This window comes from Oryctolagus cuniculus, chromosome 6 (assembly GCF_051225735.1).
Source record: "Oryctolagus cuniculus isolate XC-2025 breed Fujian yellow rabbit chromosome 6, ASM5122573v1, whole genome shotgun sequence".
Taxonomy (NCBI): domain Eukaryota; kingdom Metazoa; phylum Chordata; class Mammalia; order Lagomorpha; family Leporidae; genus Oryctolagus; species Oryctolagus cuniculus.
In genome coordinates, this window is record NC_142872.1 from 38,410,874 (window position 1) to 38,430,675 (window position 19,802).

Consider the following 19,802-nt stretch of genomic DNA (forward strand, 5'->3'; position numbering starts at 1 on the left):
GCTCTGGCAGAAAAGGTCAGGAATGAAGGTCAATCATTTTTATTCTGTGTTTAAAGGTACTGCTGTAGAAAACCCATGCTGAACAAAACATCACATTTTAACATAAGCCAGAGGGCCGGCATTGTGGTGCAGCGGGTTAAGCGGCTGCTTGTGAAGGCGGCATCCCACTTCAGAGTGCTGGTTCGAGTCCCGGCTGCTCCGGCTCCCTGCTCATGCGCCTGGGAAGGCAGCGGAAGATGATGGCCCGAGTGCTTGGTCCCCTGTCACCCACGTGGGAGACCTGGAAGAAGCTCTTGGCTCCTGGCTTCAGGATGGCCCAGGCCTGGTTCTTGTGGCCATTTTGCGGAGTGGACCAATGGATAGAAGATGTGTTTCCTTGTCAGCTTCTCTCTCTTTCCCTCTGTGACTCTGCCTTTCAAATAAACAAATCTTTAAAAATAAAAATAAAGGCAGGAACAGGACATATGCCCTGCATAGCCACATAGAGGCCTGTGGCAAAGGGAAAAGTCAGTACGCCTTTATGTAGAATTGTCTTAATCATGGATGTTTTTTTTTTTTTTTTTTTTGCACTGATTTTTATTTTAAAGAAAGCAGTGGGGTAAGATATGGTCTGTCTTGACTGCTGAGGACTGGGGGCTCGGAGTACCCTCTTCTCAGGCCAGGCTCCACCTTCCAGTTCCTGCGCTGCGCTGTGACAGATGACCCCTCCCCGGGTTCCCCGGGCCTCCTGAGGCCTCCGCACCACCCCAAGAGTCAGGAGGGCAGCTGAGGGTGGCATTGGATCCCCGCGGGCTATTTTTGTGCCTGCCCTCCGGTGCCTGATAAAATGTTGCTTTCGGTAGAGCCGATGTGTTGAAATGGTGAGTGTTGATGTCAGGTGGTTTGTGTGATCATCTGTCTTCATTCTTGACCTCATGGAGGGGCCTGGAACCAGGACAGAAAAAGAGCTTGCAGCGGTTTTGCCTCGGTAGAGTTTGAGAAAGTGTGGGCTGCTTATCTGGTGGGCAGGGTGGCCTTGTCTTGGGGGGAAAATGCACACATTCCTTTCTCTTTGCCTGCGTCACCCTTCGCATTTAACAAGGCAGTCATTTTGTTCATTAAACCTGTCTTTATTGAGTACCTACTGTATGCTAGGCACTGGATGCAGCACTGGGGAACCAGATAGACCCTGCTCCTGTCCACCTGGAGGTCCCCCTGGGCGAGGCACAGTAGACAGCGGATAAATTCACAAGGGGGAAGCTTCTGCAGTTGGATGGTGGTGACAGGCACAGCAGTGTGGATGTCCTTAATGCCACTGACCTGTTTCACAGGAAACTTCCATATTCTGTGTATCTTAGCACAGTTTTAAAGGTAGGGTGGGTGGATATCAGTGTGATGGAGGGAATTCCTGCAGGGTGCTGGGTGAGGGAGGGGCCCCTGTGGGAGGGACGTTTAATCTGAGACGATGCGAAGGAAGCAGCTCTGGGAAGAAGAGGAGAGGGGAGGCGGCCCAGGCTGAGCGAGCCGCCAGCCCAGAGGCCCCACGGTGGAAACTCTAGCTCCACAGGGTTCCCCAAGAGAGCTGGTCTCCCGAGACACACAGGCTCAGTGACTCCCGTAACCAGTGAGACCTGAGCTGGGGCCAGCTCTGCTCCCGTACCTTCACGGTCTGGTCTGGCAGGTGATCCTCCTGCTACTGTCCTTTGAATACAAGAGGCTCTTGACAAGTTCAAGGGCATGAAATCGACTCCAAGCGCAGGCAAACACCATGTGCATATTACACTGACCCTACAGCACCTGCGCCTGTGTCATTGTGCATACTTCACCCTTAATTGTTTAAAGGCAAACAGTGACAAACCCCTCCTGCCTGGACGGGGGCAGCCCAGTGCCGGTGGGACAGGTGCCGGGATCTGAGCTGCTGCTGATGGGACGGGGTCGGTGGTGGGCGAGACCTCAGTGGCAGAGGAGAGGGGGGTCCAGTCTCTGTCCCCCCAGGTGCCTGGCCACAGGGAGCCGCTCCACTATGGGTATTTCACCAGGCGCAGCAGCAAGAGCCTGCAGATTTCTGTTGGATCAGGGACTGCTGCGAAGGCAACCAACGGGCGAGCGGGGCCAGGAGGTGGAGCCTCTCCTGCCCCGGGAGAGGCTTCCTGCTCTCTTCTTCCCTTTCCTCTGAAGGGGGTGGGGGAGATCTGGTGCAGAATTTGGTGTGTCTGGGCTAGGGCTGTTGAGGAAGTGGCTTCGGACAGGGGACAGGGGCAGTCCCAGGGTGTGCCCTGACCCCGCCAGGAGCCGGCTGGGTGCATCTGTGGATCTGTGGATCTGGACGGCTCCTCACTGCGCGCTGCCGTGCCCCTCCCCACCCCACTTCCCTTCCTGGGAACTTCAGCGTCCTCATTTGCAAAACCAGACTTTTTGTCTCTAAACATGTTCTCGTGGAATCTTCTCCCAGCAAGCCCCTGGCTCTGTGTCACGTCAGTCCTCTGGGAGCTTCGCGTGCTGGGCTCTGGAGACCAGAATGCCTGTGCAGGAGTCACCTTATCTAATGAGGGTGGGGCTGTACAGCTTGGGACTGAGGAGGGGTGGGAGGGTGGGGAATTCCTAGGAAGAAGGCAGATGAAGCCCCAGCTCAGGAAACAGCACCTCACACTTTCCATGGCGCTGTCGGACACGGCAGTGGATCTTGGCCGCTCTTTCTCTGTGGGGCTGTGTGTGGCACCAGCTTTTCTGCATGGTCCACGCCCACGGTGCCAGACTTCCACTTCCAGCTCCAGAAGTCATTCAGTTGGGTCGAGGATCGAGGCTGTTGTGAAGTCCTCGGGGTGCTGAATCCTTCTGGACCCTTGGACATATCTCCTTATCTTTTATTACATGGAATCGGACAGTAATGTGAAAAAAGAATTTATTCCAGAGTCAGAGAGATAGATACTGAGAGAAACAGAGAGAGAAGGAGGAGAGAGAGAGAGAATGGAGAGAGACAGCCCCCATCTGCTGGTTTACTCCCCAAATGCCTACTTGGCCAGGCCAAATCCAGGCACTAGGAACGTAATCCAGTTGTCCCATGTAGGTGACAGGGGTCCAGCTACTTGGGGCATGACTACTGCCTCCCAGGGTTCGCATTGTCAGGAACCTGCAGTCCGGAGCTGGAGCCAGAAATTAAAGACCGGCTCTGTCCTGTGGACATAACTAGCGTCTCATCCAGCACTCCCTCCCCTCCTGCTTTTTTTTTTTTTTATTGCAATGCAACTTTATTAAATCCTAGCCTTCAGCTAGTTTTCATTGAAATCTCTTCTTTTGTACTCCTGTCATCTGTTTATGAGCCTTTCAATTCAGTTTTGAAATGACAGTGACAAGGGTTACTCCTAGTAGACAAGTCAGCTGGTAGGCCCAGATCACCCAGGGCCTGGGCCTTAGTGGAGGGTGTTGTCACAGGCGCGGTGGAGTGTGGGCTGGGCAGTTAGGACGGCTTCCGGTGTTCCAAGACTGGCAGGACCTGGTTGCAGTTAGGTTTGGCTGCAAGGAATAGAGAGCTGCCCCAGGTGACAAGTTCAGGAGCTCCAAGTTGCGTCTTCCATGCTGAAGCAGGTGCCCCCAGGCAGAGTGAGGGACCCTGCCTGCCCCAGCCTGTGGGCCTGCCTCCCATGACCAGCAGACTTTCCTAGGCTCCTGCTTGGTTGCGGGGGTCCTGCCCAGCCTTAGTCCTGAGCACTGGGCCCTGGCTTGCTCTCCAGGCTGGAGGACCCACTCTCTTCTGATCTGCTAATCTTTTGCCAAGCCCTGACCAGGCACTGGGTTGACTGGGGCTGGGGTCCCAGCCAGACTGGGCTGAGCCTCACCCAAGGTCATGCTTGGCAGACCCGAGGCTGCTGGCATCCCTGGGGAGGTGCTCAGCCTGGAGTGCTTCGGCAGGAGGCCCGGCGATGGCTGGCTCCTCTCTGAGTTTGGGGTGTTCTGTTCCTTAAGGCTGGGCTCGGAGCCCCTCCACTGAGTCTGCTTGTTCTGGAGTTTGGTGTTTGTGGCTTCTGTGTCTCAGGAGGCTGTGGGGACCAAGCTGCTCATCCTGTTGGTCTCCCAGGAGCCTCACCGGGAGTGTAGCACCCTGGATGACAGTGGGAAGACTGGCGTTTTTCCTAACATAAGAGAAATGAATTCATCATCACTTTTGCCCGATAGGTAAAAAAACTCCTACTAGCTTGCAGTGTACTCGGGGAGTTTGTTCTCTTGCATATCTGCTGAGCTCAGGGAATTGACGGCTTCAGGCACAGCTGGATCCAAGCGTTCAGATGACTTTATCGGAAACTCGTCTCTCTCTTGGCCCTGTGTCCCCTGTGCTGGCTTCCCTCCCAGGTAGTGGCAAAGATGGCTGCCAGTCTCTCCAGAGTGAAATTCAACCAGTGAGGCCCCATCACATTCCTCATATGTACTCTGACCTGCCCAGCCCAACCCGTTGTGGCCATTTCCTGGTTCCTAGGTGGTGGCTTCTTGCTGTGTCCCCACCTGCCAGAGGGGGCAAGTGGGGCCCTAATCCCCTGCCTCTGTGACCTGATCACCTACTGAAGACACACAACACACACACACACACACACACACACACCCTGCACCGTCTCCTAAGCCCAGCCCCATGAGGGTTAGGATTTCAGCGCCTCTAATCTGATACACGCCTGCCTCCCAGCCTGCCTTACTCTGTTTTTGTTAAGAATCTGTCAAGTAGGGTTCTTTTTGTTGCCCCGTTTTGTCTGTAACAACCAAGCTGGTCAAAGTCAGGGCCGCGATCTCAGGTGTTAGCAGCAAAGCCAGTGCCTGGGCCCTTGGCCCCTTGCTTCGACTTTTTTCCATTTCTTGACCGCCCTTCTTTCTCCACTCTCGTCTCCCTTCTGGGAATTCATTCCTTCGTTCACCCATGTGTTCAGGAAGCACCGAGGTCTCCTTGAATGTTTCCCCGAAGCCAACGTGGCTTCAGAAATCAAGCAAGCACCGGATTGTGTCAGATGCTTGGGCAGGAGGGGCCCTGCGGGTCTGTCTGATTTTAATGTTGTTCTCCAGAGGGGGCAGTGAGGACCAGGGAGGTCAGGTGACCCCCAGAATGACCCATTGGGAGTCCTGGGCAGGCCGGGGCCTGGGCTGTCTCTGCGGCCATCCCACCTCCCCCTCCTGCTCCCTTCCTTCCACTAAGTAATTCTGAGAATCTGCTCCGGGCCGGGCACCAAGCTGGGTGATTTGCTGATTGTAGCCAGGAAAGCAGAGCCACCAATTTTTCCTGAAGATGCGTTCTTTCTTAAGCAGGGAATCAATTTCCAACAAGATACACAGGCTTCCAATGAAGCCACTTATGTGAGTCTGGATGAAACCCCGTTAATCCACTGCCAGGGTCATTGATCTCCTTGGCTGGGGCAGACAAGGCGCTCGCGGATGAGAAGTGTGTGTTGCAGCAGGGAGGCGCACAGAGGGTGCGGCACCCGGAGAGGGCCCTGCCGCAGGGTGAGCAGACATACGCACAGCGGCCAGGTGGGGCCTGGTGCACAGCGCGTTTGGCCCCAGAAGTGTCAGGAGCTCCATGTCCCCATCATTTCAGAGGCAGGATAACGGATGGTGGCAGAGGCTTGGCCGGGTGAGAAGAGACTTGAATTTGAATCCTGGGCTCACCTTTCTGGGTCCCTGGGTGTTATGAGTTAAGTTATGTCCTCTGAAAAGAAAAAAAAAAAAAAAGGGTTGCCCTAACTCAGTCCCTCGGAGTGTGATTTTTACCTGGGTCTTAACAGGGGTGGGCAGCGTACAGTGTGGGCCTCAGCCATCAGGGTCCTTACCAGCGGGGCAGATGTGGGCACAGAGCAGACACACGAGGAGGGAAGCCTGGCTGAGAAGACAGGGCTAGGAGGGGGCCCAAGACAGGCCTGTTCCTCAGGCTGCCGCCTCCTGCATCCCAGACATCCTGCCTCGGATCTGGGGGACCGGAAGTTTTTCCAGCTCATGGTCATGGTCATGGTCACAACGCCCTTGAGGACTGACAGAAGTGAGGTCTCGTGATTGGGGCCTGGGAAAAGCACAGCCCTCCCGGCAGGGGTGTTTTAAGACACAGCTGAGGGGATGTCTACAGTAGCTCAGTAACGGCAGCAGCTCCCAGGCCTGGGTGGCCCTGGTGGCGAGGCCTGCAGGAGGCAGCTGGGACAGGACAGGAAGGCCTGGATTCAGAAGGCCTGGATTCAGACTATTCCATGAGAATGGGGTCACCCGAGGTACCCCTTCAAAGCCCCTCGCATGTGCAGAAGGCTGGAGAAATCACTGTTAGTGTACTGCTTAATGGTCTTTAGCTGGAGCATGGCTGCAGGTCTGATGGACAAGGCCACGAGGCGAGCTCTATTTTTATGTGCTGAGCTCGCGTGGAGTGTGTGTTGCTGCCCTGGGGGAATCAGTACATGCTGTCGTCTCGACCATCTTCTGGGCATTTTGCAAAGGAGGGGGCGTAGTTTCGAGGGCCGGACACTTGCTGGATGACCCTGAGCAAGTCCACGGCCCCCACTGGGCCTCGGTTTCCATGTCCGCAGACACATCACCAGCTGCAGGCATGCACCTGCATGTCCACCGTCACCTGCCTGGCCCACCTCCCAGGGCTGCTGGCTCCTGGCCGCTCTGGCGTTCGAGGCTCTTGATTCTAAGAAGCAGGTCTCGCAGAAGTGCCTGCTGTGAGTTACCGGGGTGAGGGGATCTGCAACAAAGAGAAAGAGCTACCCTAAGCTCGTTGCTGGGGCATTGCTGGACAGGCAGGCCCCAGCTGTCCTGAGTCCTTGTGTCTGTATTTCTGGCCCCACGTCCTGTTCCACAGGCCCTGGGAGGTGTCCCAGTGAGGCCTCCTTGCCCCAGCGCCTGCCCCTCGCCTGGGTAGCTACGGGAGCGTAACCCATCTCCCTGCTTGCAGGCAGGCCCTACCCCCATCGCACTTGGAGTAAAACCCAAATCCCTCGCAATCCTCTCCTGATCCGGCCTCCACCTGCCCCGCGAGTGTCTTCTGCCACCCTCCGCCCGCTCTGCCCTGAGCTCAGCACCTTGTGCCCTGGGGGCCACTGCACTGGGGTCCTTGTTGTCGCCGGTCCCCCCTGCCTGCAAGGCTCCACCTCTTCTCTCATCCTTCAGAACTCAACTCCGCTGTCTGCTCCTGCAGGAAGCCCTCCTGACCCCTACGTAGGACGGATCCCACGGCCTCTGTGTTTCCGCACCGGCACATGTGGTCTCTTTCTGTTTCATGGCCCTTACTGTGTCTGAAATGCAGGATTGATGAGTTTTCTTCCTTATGAAGATGTCAGCTCACAAAGGAACAGTGCTCAGAGTGCAGCACTGGGCTTAAACACACCCGCTAAGATGGCTAAAATGGAAACAACTGACAATACAAGTGTTGGTGAGGACATGAACTGAGTAGACTCTTAGAGCTGGCTGATGGGAGTGTACCCTGGTACAGCCACTGTGGAGAACAATTTGTAGCTTTTATAAAGCTACACACACACCTACCATATGGCGCAGCAATTCTGCTCCTAGGTGTTTACCAAGAGAAATAAAGACGTGTGTCCTTGTAATAACTTGTACCCAGGCATCGCAGGTGTGATGGAAATGGCACAGGACAGGAGGCCAATCAGCTGTCTTGCATGCAGCCACCCTCTGGAGAGTCAGGATTTGGAAGGTCGCCCTCCTACCCTTGGGGACCCTCAGTGGGTGCCTGAAACCAAGAGGCAAGAAACCAAGCCTAGAGATTCATGGACTCTGTTTTCTCCTATCCATAGCAGACCAATGTAATACCTTTTCCATCTTAGCTAAGCACTTTCGCACTGTGGCTGGAGCGTTTGCAGTTGGAGACACAACAGCAAAGCTAGCACATATTTCGTTTTCCTTCTTCGCAATTTCACGGATAGAAGATTTGTTCTTATCATAGATCTTAGCAACCTCAGCATAAGGCTTTTTTTTTTTTCTTCTTTCTTTCCTTATTAAGTCAAGAGCTTTGGCCTTTCGCTTAAACGGAGCACTTCCTTATAGCATATGTGAAATGGCAGCATCTCTGCTCTGGCACTCCGGGGCCACTGCTAAGTATAATAAGCACTGCCTCAGTGGGTCAGATCATGACGACGGCCAGGTCTGCGAGGGGGTGACTGGCAGCACTGCCTGCAGCGTGGGCTGGGTCACCTGAGTCCCACCTGGCACCGGGCTGGACAGCACGATTTTTGGCACACCACTCAGAGATGTGTATGATTTAAAATGTATGAATTGAAGCCGGCGCCACAGCTCACTAGGCTAATCCTCCGCCTTGCGGCACCGGCACACCGGGTTCTAGTCCCGGCCGGGGCACCGGATTCTGTCCCGGTTGCCCCTCTTCCAGGCCAGCTCTCTGCTGTGGCCCGGGAGTGCAGTGGAGGATGGCGAGTGCTTGGGCCCTGCACCCCATGGGAGACCAGGAGAAGTACCTGGCTCCTGCCATCGGATCAGCGCGGTGTGGCGGCCGCAGCACACCGGCCACGGCGGCCATTGGAGGGTGAACCAACAGCAAAAGGAAGATCTCTCTGTCTCTCTCTCTCACTGTCCACTCTGCCTGTCAAAAAAGAAAAAAGAAAAAAGAAATAAAATGTATGAATTGCTTGCTTCTGGAGTTTTCCATTTAATGTTTTCAGAGTGTGGTTGGCTGCAGGGGACTGAGCCGCGGATAACCGGGACTGCTGCCATCAGGTGCTTTTTTGTGCGTGTGACTGTGTGTGTAGTGACATCCTCTCCTGCCCCCCAGTGGTGAGCTCTGAGAGGACCCTGGCTCTGGCTGACCCCTGCTGTGGCTCCTGTGCCTGGTGCAGAATGACCGGCTGTTCAGTATTTCAGGTTGTGGAATCCGTGTGGATTGGGGAAAGGGGAGGCGGGTGCAGAACAGCAGTGATGGGCGCACTGCCTTGGAGGCAGAGACCTGCTGGGCCCCGTGTTGCCCGGCCCGAGAGCACAGGCGGCTGCTTGCGAGGACCTGGCCTTGGTGCTGCCCGTGCAGGCGGGATTCTCGCAGAATGCCAATTAAGACGTTTGACCCAAATTTGGATAAAAGCCTTTTTCCTGTGTTGAGTTGAGCTAATAATACACATTTATTCATAATTTATGAGGCCTAGTAAGTGGGAACAATTAAGGAAAAGGCCTGGGCAAAACCTACTTCTTGTAAGTGTCACACACGGCTTCTTTGTGTTGCCCGAGACAGCTCCCACCCCTGGCTGCTGTGAAATGTGGCTGTTTCCCTCCCTACTGTTGCTCCGTTATCTCTACTCGGTGCTGTTAGCCGATGGCCATTGAGATCCTACTGGACCAGGCTATGTGCTGCCTCTTTAATTCCTATTTATTTATTTGTTTAGTCAAAGATGTATTTATTTGCTTGATGGGCAGAGGAATGTAGGAAGAGGGAGAGGAAGAGAGAGAGAGAGAGAGAATCTTCCATCTGCTGGTTCACTCCCCAACTGGCCACAACAGCCAGGGTTGGGTCTCCAACATGGGTGGCAGAGGACTCAAGTACTCGAGCCATCTTCCGCTGCCTTGCAGGGAAGTAGAACAGCAGGACTCTAACCAGCGTTCATATACAGGATGCTGGCGTTGCAGGCGGTGGCTTTACCCACTGTGCCATAGCAGTGCCTTTTTCGATCTCAAGCATACAAGGTCCGAGTTGTTGTCCCCTTTTACAGGAGGGGCAGTGGGGACAGGGGTCTGGACTCAGCTGCCCTGTGGTGTTTGGTTTCTGGCGCTGCCTCTGCCCCCAGGCTGTTCCTGAGTGTGCAGGGCACCCTTCCGTCCACGAGTCTTAGACTTGGGAGACCAGAGCGAGAAAGCCAGCACTTGAATCGGAAGGTCCGGGATGAAGTCTGAACATTCCCAGTCTTTCTGATGTAACACATGACCACACTCGGGAGCCACTGATTTGGGCAATGCTGTTCCCAAACTGGGCCCCCAGCCCTTCCCCATCCACCACTGACAGGTGGGCTTGTGACCTTCTGGAGCTTTTCCTGTGTGTGTGCACGGATGCAGGGGCTTCAAAAAGTTCAGGGAAGGTTTGCGTTCTCTTTTAATTCCGGTTCCCGTCCAGGGAGAGATGCGGGGTTTGATTTTTGTCTCTTTACACCTGTGGGATTATCTACCACATGCCAGTATCTTTCAGCTTAGTTGTTATTAACGTGTTAATTATTTATTTATTATCTGAAATGGGGGTGGGGAGAATCTCCCATCCGCTGGTTCATTCCACAAATGCCTATGACAGCTGGGGCTGAGTCAGACCAAAGCCAGCAGCCTGAAACGCATGTGATTGGCAGCAAACCCAAGTATCTAAGCCTTCACCTGCTGCTCCCAGGATGCACGTTAGCAGGAACTGGAACTCAGAGGCAGAGCTGGGACTTGAACCCAGGCCCTCTGTTGTAAGATGTGGTCATCCCAAGCAGTGTCTTCATCTAGGTCCAATGCTTACCACTACATTTTAGGTTTCCATTTAATGTGCCTTGGAGAACACACAGGTCTCCCATTCTTTTCAACAACACTAGTGCTTCATGATACAAGTGTCTTAGGGATTTTTTTTTTTTTAAGATTTATTTATCTGAAAGGCAGAGTCACAGAGAGACAGAAGGAGAGGCAAAGAGGTCTCCCATCCACTGCTTTACTCTCCAAACAGCTGCAACAGCCAGGGCTGAGCCAGGCTGAAGCCAGGAGCCAGGAGCTTCTTCCGGGTCTCCCACTTGGGAACAGGGGACCAAACACTTGGGCCACCCTCCGCTGCTTTCCCAGGTGCATTAACAAGGAGCTGGATTGGAAGTGAGGCACCTGGGACTTGAACTGGCACCTATATGGGATGCTGGCATCATAGGTGGTGGCTTTACCCATGGCGCCAAAATACGAGCCAAGGGTGTGTTTTTTTTTGTTGTTGTTATTGTTGTTTTAAGATTTATTTATTTATTTGAAAGGCAGACTTACAGAGAGAGAGAGAAAAGGAGAGACACAGAGAGAGATCTTCTGTTGACTGGTTCACTCCCCAAATGGCCACAATGACAGGGGTTGGGCCAGGCTGAAGCCAGGAGCCAGGAGTTTCTTCTGGGTCTCCCACATGGTTGCAGGGGCCCACACACTAGGACCATCTTCTACTACTCTGCTACTTTCTCATTGCACATAAACAGGGAACTGGATTGTAAGTGGAACAGTAGGGACTCGAACTGACGCCCATATGGGATGCCAGTGCTGCAGGATATGGCTTAAGCGCCTGCATCATAGTGCTGGCCCCATGGGTTTTTTTTTTAACTCTTGTCTGCTAATAGGTGGCCTTCCAGGCTTTAGACCTCACAAGTACTCCTGTGAAACCTCTGGGAGCATGGATGAGTGTTTCTGTAGGAACTAGTAATCACTCAGTAATGTCTGCCATTGTTCTTGCTGTTTTTCTTTCATTATTCATGCAGAGGGATTGCTAGCGGTAAGAAATCCCCACACAGATGGGGGCTCCAGTGTGTCATGTGGGCAGGGCCTCAAGGGCTCTGTAGGAGTGCAGGGAGCAGCAGAGGCCTTGTGCTGCCAGGGCCTGGCGCGGGGCGGGGCAGCCTGTGGCATTTCCTGGCCACGGACAGGGGTCTGGGTGGGCAGCCTGGTGCGCCGCAGGGGCCCTGCTTGGGGCCGGCCCGGCTGTGCTCTGACCCTGCTCCTTCCTTCCTGTCTCCTCAGGGCGGCGGATCCGGGGAGGAGCAGCTCTGCGCTGACTTTCCCGAGCTTGACCTCTCCCAGCTGGACGCCAGCGACTTTGAGTCCGCCACCTGCTTTGGGGAGCTGCAGTGGTGCCCAGAGAGCTGCGAGCCCGAGCCCAGCCAGTACAGCCCTGACGACTCGGAGCTCTTCCAGGTACACTCCCCTGGCCTCGCCACCTGCTACCCCACATGCTCCTCTTCTGCACTCGCTCATTGTTAAGAAGGCCCCTCACCTGCCCCCGGACCTTGGGACCCTGCTGCGGTGGCTGGTCTGCACTTGCTCTGGGACAGCACCCGCCCCTCCCCTGGCCTGTGTCCTGCCTCTGGAAATGGAGAGCTGGCCTGAGCCACTGTCTGTGCCCCCCCAGGCAGATCCCAGCCCCAGGCCCTCTGTTCCCTGGGTTGTCTCCGTGGATCCTTTAGCTTCCCATTTGACAGATAAGGAGACTGAACCTTGGAGGGCTGAGTCGTGTGGCTAGGGCAGTTTACCTAGTCAGTCACTGGACTGGGCTCAGACCCAGCCCGCCTGCCTCCTGTGCCCAGGCTTTCTAGCCACAAAGGCAGCCTAATGAGAATGACTCAGGCTGATTATGCAAGGAGTGGCAGCAGGACCGGCCCTGTTTGTCTGCATAACCCGTGTGCTTCTCTTCACAAGCCCCAGTCCTAAAGACGCTTATCTCGGCTTTTCAGTTGGAGCCTAGGGGTTCTTTCACAAGAGGCAGTGCCAGGAGCCACTGTGCCTTTGCCTCCCTCCACCGATTGTGCTGGGCGCCCAGCCTCGGGGCCACGTGCTGCCTGACGTGTCCCTTTCGGAGGCCTCTGAGAAGGAATAATAGGATGTGTACATTTGCTTCCAAATGAAGCAAGCTCTGCCCGCGTTTGCAGGTGTGCGTGTGGGTGTGTGGCATGCAGGGTGACAGAGGAGACGAAATTGGCCACGTGGAAGCTGGGGGATGGGTGCATTCAGATCCCTCGTTCTAGTCTTGAAGTTTTCTCCCCCATGGAGATGGGGGCAGAAGCTGTGCCTTTCTGGCAACACAGCAATGACAGCCCCCCGTGTGCCAGGCGCCATGCTGGGGTGCCGCGGGTCCTGCCGCGTGGTGCTCCCCGTGGATTTTATCGCTTCCTGGAAGCGCTTATCGATCCCAGGGTTCTTTGTGGACTTCAGTCTGGAGGGGGAGATTCATGGCGGATCAGTAAAACCTGAACAGCCACTGTGGCTGACGAGCACTTGGAAGGCAGTGAAGCTGGGAATGTTACTGGAGAAATGCAGGGTTCTTGTCTTTGCGCAAGAAAGAATTCAGGCGTGAGACAGAGAGTAGTGGGAGGTAAGATAGCAAGAATGGATGGGCACCTCTCCAGAAAGGACCTGGGAGAGAGTGCAGTTGCTCGGACTGGGGGGTGGGGGAAGGAGCAAGGTGGAGAGATTACACCAGGCTAGACCAGGCGGGCGGCCCAGCAGAGAGGCAGAGGGCTGAGCGCGCAGTCCGGTTGAGGCTGGGGGGGGGGTGTTTAAGGAGATGGGTCTTGCTTCCCCACTTCTGCTCCTCTTGGAACAAAGGGATTTTTGGATGTAAATAGAAAAACTTCTATCTGAGTTTTCCCCTGAAGGTATCAGACAGGAGGAAGCCTAGCTTGTGCCATCCAGTTTAGAGGAAGGGTGAGCAAGACCCCTGGAGAATGGGAATCCTGAGCAGGGTGTTTGAAGTGCAGCTACTGGGCTGCATCTGGGAGATTGTGGAAGATTTGTCAGAGAGAAGGGGCGGGGACCTCCGCCTGGCAGGTTATCAGGTAGAAGGGGGCAGGGCAGGATGTGAATACCGGGCGGGCTGCCCCTGAAACATGTCAGGATGACTTTGAGATGCAGATGCTGGACATAGATGTCTTCTCTTTAGGCCTTTATGTCACACACACACAAGCCCATAACTGACTTCCTACCTAACAGGAACAGCAAGGGCTCCGCGGGCTGGGTGGTCGGGAGAGGCCCCTGCAGGCAGACTCGTGTCCGCTGAAGGCTGCGGAGCGGCAGCCACGTGAACCTCTAGGAACCAGGGGGCGCGGAGCCGAGGGCAGGGCAGGACAGGCTGGCGGTGTGGGAGGAACGGAAGGGTGGAAGAGGAAGGTGCTGGGAGCTAAGGTCAGAGGTGGGCGGGGCAGAAACCGTGCAGAGCCTCGTGGGCACCGCAGGGAATTGGCGCTCTTCCCTAGGGTGTTCTCAGCCGGAAGCGGAGTACTCTTAGGGGAGTGAGGCTCAGAGCAGTTAAGTGACTTGTCTGAGATCACGGAGCTGCAGGAGTCAGGGCGCAGACTCTAAGCCGGGAACATGGGCCTGCCGCTGCTCACCAAGCCCCCCTGCTGCCATCCCACCTAGGAGTTGGCAGGTCTGGCCCCCTGGAGACCCCCATTTCCTTAGCTGAACAATGGGTGCCATACCTTTGCCATGTTGCTCCCTCCCTCCCGCCCTGACTCCAAGAAAATGCTTTCAGTGTGCAGAGGGTACTTTGATGCCACCTGCAGACCGACTCCCACCTGGACTGCACAGGTCCCCTGCCCGCTCGGGGACTGACCATGCCCCCAGGAACCTCTGCTCCCCCTACCCCACCCCCCGCTCCTAACATTGCATGAGTCTGGTGTGGCCCTCAGGCCCCCAGCCCTGGCTGAGATCTGCCCACCCGTCCCTCACCCCTTCCCGGCCTGCATTCCCGACCAACTCTCCTCTCTGTCATTACTCAGGATGAGGCCCTGTCCTTGTCTCCACTTGCTATGCTCCGAGGCCATGCATAGTGCCTGGCGCCGTCAGATGAGAGTCCCTTGTGATCCTGATTTCTTGGTTCTGCCCTTCTGGGGTGGGCAGTCAATTGCTTCTTCTCGTGTGTGTGTGTCCTTCAGACCCCAAGCTCTTTGAGAACAAAATCATCTTATGCATCTCGGGGGCCCACACAGTATAAACGCCCATTCGCAGACGTGACCCACTCTGAGAGCAAGCTGTGATCCAGGGCCCTGAGTTCTAATCCTGCTGCTGTTGCTGGCTTGGGCGATTGCCTCCTGGGGCCAGCGGTAGTCCTGGAGCCTGCTGCCCATGTCCGGGCGGGGTTCGAACAGTCCCAGGGCACCCTCGCCTGGGAACACTGGGAGAGTGGGAACAAGCCACAGTTAGCAAGTTGACAGCTTCTAGGGGACAGGGACGTTGCCTTCCATGTCAGTAGATTTTTTTCTGGAGGAAGCAGGTGTTTGGGTGTTTTGCGCTGTGACCCACGTGGGCAAGTAGCTCCCTTTGGCTGGGGCTCAGTTCCCCTGTGTGAGGAACAAAGCAGGAACACAGACAGGATTGGAGGATTTCATCGGCTGGGGGTGGAAGAGAGAGTCACTGGGTCCGTTTATTGATTGCATTTACTCAAAAGGCACATGCGTGTAGGCGTGCGCACACACACACACATACACACACACACATCTATATAGAAAGAGAAATCTGCCATCCACCGGTGCACTTCCCAAATGCCAGCAAGAGGTCCAGTCTCTATTTTTTATTTATTTACATTTATCTGTTTATTTTTATTTGGAAGGCAGAGATACAGAGAGAGAAGGAGAGAGAAGCAAACTGGTTCCTTTTAGGTGCAGATGAAAGCATAGATCTACTCCAAGAAAACTGGGGGCCCGGATTCCCTGGGTCCCCCAGGCCTCCGAGAAGCCCCCAGGGCTCTGTGGGCTCTGGAGGTCCTTCCGGCCCCGAGGGTGAAAATTCTGTTGCTGGCTCTTCAGGGTGCTCAGAGCAAAGCATTTCCCCAGATTTCCTGAAGGCTGGAGAACCTCCCAGGAAGGCTGGGGGCGGGGCTGGGTCTATTAATATCCCTTCCGCAGCTGATTAACCCTCCATTAATTTGCACTCAGCTTCCACGGGGAGCAGGGAGAGCTGAGCTAATGGGCCCAGAGAAGAGGAGAGGGCAGCCGGCTCGCTGGGATGTGTCGGGTGCAGGGCAGGAATTCCCATCGCACAGCCCAGACTGGGGTGCAAGGGGGGGCCTTCTGTGAGTCCCTCTTGGCCTCACCTGTCCCGATGGGTGGTTCTTGAGGTCTCCGCCATAGTGTACGCATGTCGGCCCCATGCCTGGCACTCAGGAAGCCCGATTGGTCAGTGTTGGCCTCCAGGGCCCAAGGCCCTCACCTGTGACCCCGCCCCTTCACTCTCTATGACTTTGACTTTGCCCCGCCCCCTCCTCCCAAAAGAATGACAGGTAGGTTTCCCCACGAGCTTCCACAGTGATTGATGGGTGCTGGTTGCCTGGACCCCAGCAAGACAGAGGCGGGTACAGGAGGAGCTGTCTGGGAAGTGAGCCCCGAGCCGTGCTTGAAGTCGCTGATCAGACGGCCCGGAGCCAGGGTCAGAGTTCCCGTTCCACGCAAGGCTGCTGACGTCATGCCTGGATGCCGTCCCGCGGGAATCTGGTCTTTCTGACGATGAGCTCGGCCTGCTGCCATTGTTCATTGTTTGTCTCATTCATTCCTTCCTTCGGCTGCGTCCGCCCTGCCCGCTCATCGCTGCTTCCAGATTTGGCCTTCATGCTGGCCCTGGCAGGAAAACTGGCCTGAGGGCGAGTCCTCCTGTTTCACAGGAAAAGAGCAGGGATTTAGGGGAGAGAAGTGACTTGCCTTGGGCCAGCCACTGCTGGCAGAGCCCTGCGGGGTCATGCCCCTAGTCATGCCCCAGGTCAAGGAGGCTCGGGTTCCAGGGTCTGAACAACTTGTCAAGCTGGACGCGTTGTTTGGGAGCATAGAGCGGGCAGCCCGGCTGAGGGGCAAGAGGGAGACTTGGGGGACAGCCAAGGGAGCCCCATTGCCTTCTATTTTTATTTTTTTATTTGACAGGTAGAGTTCTAGACATTGAGAGAGAGACAGACAGAAAGGTCTTCCTTCCGTTGGTTCACTCCCTTAATGGCCGCTACGGCCGGCGCTGCACCAATCCTAAGCCAGGAGCCAGGTACCTCCTCCTGGTCTCCTATGTGGGTGCAGGGACCCAAGCACTTGGGCCATCCTTCACTGCCTTCCCGGGCCACAGCAGAGAGCTGGACTAGAAGAGGAGCAACCGGGACAGAACCAGCACCCTAACCTGGACTAGAACCCGGGGTGCCGGCGCCGCAGGCGGAGGATTAGTCAAGTGAGCCGTGGCGCCAGCCGCCATTGCCTTCTTTTTTTCTTTCTTTTTTTTTTTTTAAACAGGCAGAGTGGACAGTGAGAGAGAGAGAGAGAAAGGTCTTCCTTTTGCCGTTGGTTCACCCTCCAATGGCCGCTGCGGCCGGCGCACCACGCTGATCCAATGGCAGGAGCCAGGTACTTCTCCTGGTCTCCCATGGGGTGCAGGGCCCAAGCACTTGGGCCATCCTCCACTGTACTCCCTGGCCACAGCAGAGAGCTGGCCTGGAAAAGGGGCAACCAGGACAGAATCTGGCGCCCTGACCGGGACTAGAACCCAGTGTGTCGGCGCCGCGAGGTGGAGGATTAGCCTAGTGAGCCACTGCGCCGTCCCGCCATTGCCTTCTAATGGCCAGAGTCTATGGCCCTGATCCGCCCAGGAGCCTGCATCCCCGGAGCCTGGGTCAGGTTCCACCAAAGACTTCTATTAGCCTTTCTTGTATTCTTAGCTCTGTTCTATAAATGGGAAGTGCGCGGAGCGAGGCATCGTGTGACGGCCGGGCGGCCAATGCCAGTGCAGCCCCAGGAAGCACAGTTCCCTCGAGATACTCAGGCCCACATCTACCAGCAACTCCAGGCCGCTGGGCACGGGGGCCGGGGGCCGGGGGCCGAGGGCCGGCACTCCACACAGGAGCAGCAGCCATGAGTCACCGTGCACGGGCCACGCCAGGGGACCCTCGACCCACTGTTGAACCTCCAGGAGCCTCATGGGTGCTGGAACAGGGCTCCCCTCGCCAGGGTTAGCGAGGCAGGCAACTCACGGCCTTTCTGTTCCTCTGCTGGCCACGCTGGGTGCCCCGAGCCTTTCTAAGCACCTTGTAATCCTCCCCAGGGCCAACCGTCCAGCATGGCTTCCTTCTATTTCCTCCCCAGCCCCTCACACCCTGGAATGGTCTTGGTTGTTCAGTGCTGAACCCTGCACTGCGGGGGGCCGGCGGGGGGAACTCATGGGGCCTCAGGAGCACAGGATGTCTCCAGTGGCCGCGGGGTGGGGCAAGGGAGGGGAGCCTATTGGTGCTCGTCGTGAAGGTCGGGAGTGCTTATTTTGTATTAGGCGCTAGAAGGGAATTCAGGATGTTCCTGGAGGGCCAGCGCTATGGCGTACTGGGTAAAGCCGCTGCCTGAGATGCCGGCATACCATATGGGCGCCGGTTCTAGTCCCGCTGCTCTACTTCCAATCCAGCCCCCTGCTAATGTGCCTGGGAAGAGCAGTGGAATATGGCTCAAGTGCTTGGGCCCCTGCTATCCATGTGAAAGACCCAAGTGCTGGGAGCCCCTGCACCCATGTGTGAGACCCGGATGAAACACCTGGCTCCTCTGCATAACTCTGCCTTTGAAATAAATAAAAGGGGCTGGTGCAGTGGTGTCGCGGGTAAAGCCACCGCCTGCAGTGCCAGCATCCCATGTCGGCACTGGTTCAAGTTCCGGCTGCTCCACTTCCGATCCAGCTTTCTGCTATGGCCTGGGAAAGCAGTGGTAGATGGCCCAAGTCCTTGGGCCCCTGCACCTGCATGGGAGACCTGGGAGAAGCTCCTGGCTCCTGGCTTCAGCTCTGGCTGTAGCTGCCAACTGGGGAGTGAACCAGCGGATGGAAGACCTCTCTCTCTCTCTGCCTCTCCTCTCTGTGTAACTCTGATTTTAAAATAAATAAATAAATCTTTCAAAAAAAATAAATTTAAAATAAAGAAGATTTATTTATTTGAAAGGCAGAGTTGCAGAGAGAGGGATAGACAGAAGAGAGATCTTCCATATGCTGGTTCACTCCCCAAAAGTCTGCAATGGCCAGGGCTGGACCAGGCTGAAGCCAGGAGCCAGGACCTTCACCCAGGTCGCCCATGTAGGTGCAGGGACCCAAGCACTAGGGCCATCCTCTGCTGCTTTCCCAGGCGCATTAGCAGGGAGCTGGATCAGAAGGGAAGCAGCCTCAAACTGGCGCTCATATGGGATGCTGCTGTTGCAGGATGCGGCTAACCCTACCGCACCACAAAGCTGCCCCATAAGCTTATCTTCTAATTCCCATTTTCCATGGAGTTTTTCAAGTCCCCTCAGCATCCCAGCTCTGTTGACTTACCCGGTCATCAACAAGAACCTCCCAGAATCGTGTCTGTTTGTTACCACAGTTGACAGAGGACGAAACTCACTTGTCCAACCGCCTGGAGTTGCTAAGTGTGGGAGCTGGGATTGAGCCCCAGTTCTGAGCCCTTGCTGGCAACCACCACGCTTCCTCCCTCTCTTGTGAGTGAGAGCAGAGAGCGAGCCCTGGGATCCGATGAGGAGATGGCAGCTGGGGTGGTCCTGTGTGCAGCCCTGGTGCTTCCAGTCTTCATGGTGCCTAGGCCCCCGGATCCGGGGTGCTGGGGCCTGCCATGGGAGACCAGCCTTGGTCCTTGGTGGAGCAGGCGAGTGTCGCCCGGCTGGACAGGCCTCTGCCCCTGGACGCATGCTGATAAGCAGCGGGGCCAAGGCTGGGGCTCCACGGACAGGCTTTTCCATGACTACCTGCTGTCTGCTCGTAAATTTCTGTGGCTCTTGGAGCCGATAGCGTGTTACTTGGGCATCTGCTCTCCCAGGAGTACTGAGTAGCTCTGACGAGGGAGGGTTTGGCTGGAGTGGGGTGGTGGTGGTGGTGCCACAGGCCGTGCAGGTGGTGATGAACCCTCCCCACCCCTCCTGCCTCCTCCCTCCAGATCGACAGTGAGAATGAGGCCCTCCTGGCAGCACTCACCAAGACCCTGGAAGACATCCCCGAAGATGACGTGGACGTGGGGCTGGACGCCTTCCCAGCTCTGGACAGCGGAGATGCACTGTCCTGCACCTCAGCTTCGCCTGTGCCCTCCTCTGCACCCCCCAGCCCCACCCTGGAGAGCCCCCCGGCCCCAGCTCCTGCGATGGACGAACGCTCGCTGGTGAGAACCCACGTGTGGC

The 19,802-nt window shown here is 56.0% G+C and overlaps 1 protein-coding gene and 1 long non-coding RNA gene across 2 annotated transcripts in view; both read left to right on the top strand.

Annotated features, from left to right (window-relative positions):
* The window catches only part of LOC138850184 (uncharacterized), a 39,710-nt gene extending 28,773 nt beyond the window's left edge, over positions 1-10,937 (top strand). Inside the window, exon 3 of the long non-coding RNA XR_016236357.1 lies at positions 57-10,937. This is a non-coding gene — a long non-coding RNA (uncharacterized LOC138850184). The remainder of the gene's footprint in view (positions 1-56) is intronic.
* PPARGC1B (PPARG coactivator 1 beta) overlaps positions 1-19,802 on the top strand; it is a 112,383-nt gene that overhangs the window by 71,125 nt on the left and 21,456 nt on the right. The window contains exons 2-3 of the mRNA XM_051843506.3: positions 11,671-11,844; positions 19,565-19,783. Of these exons, the coding sequence (XP_051699466.3) occupies positions 11,671-11,844; positions 19,565-19,783 (393 nt within the window). The remainder of the gene's footprint in view (positions 1-11,670; positions 11,845-19,564; positions 19,784-19,802) is intronic.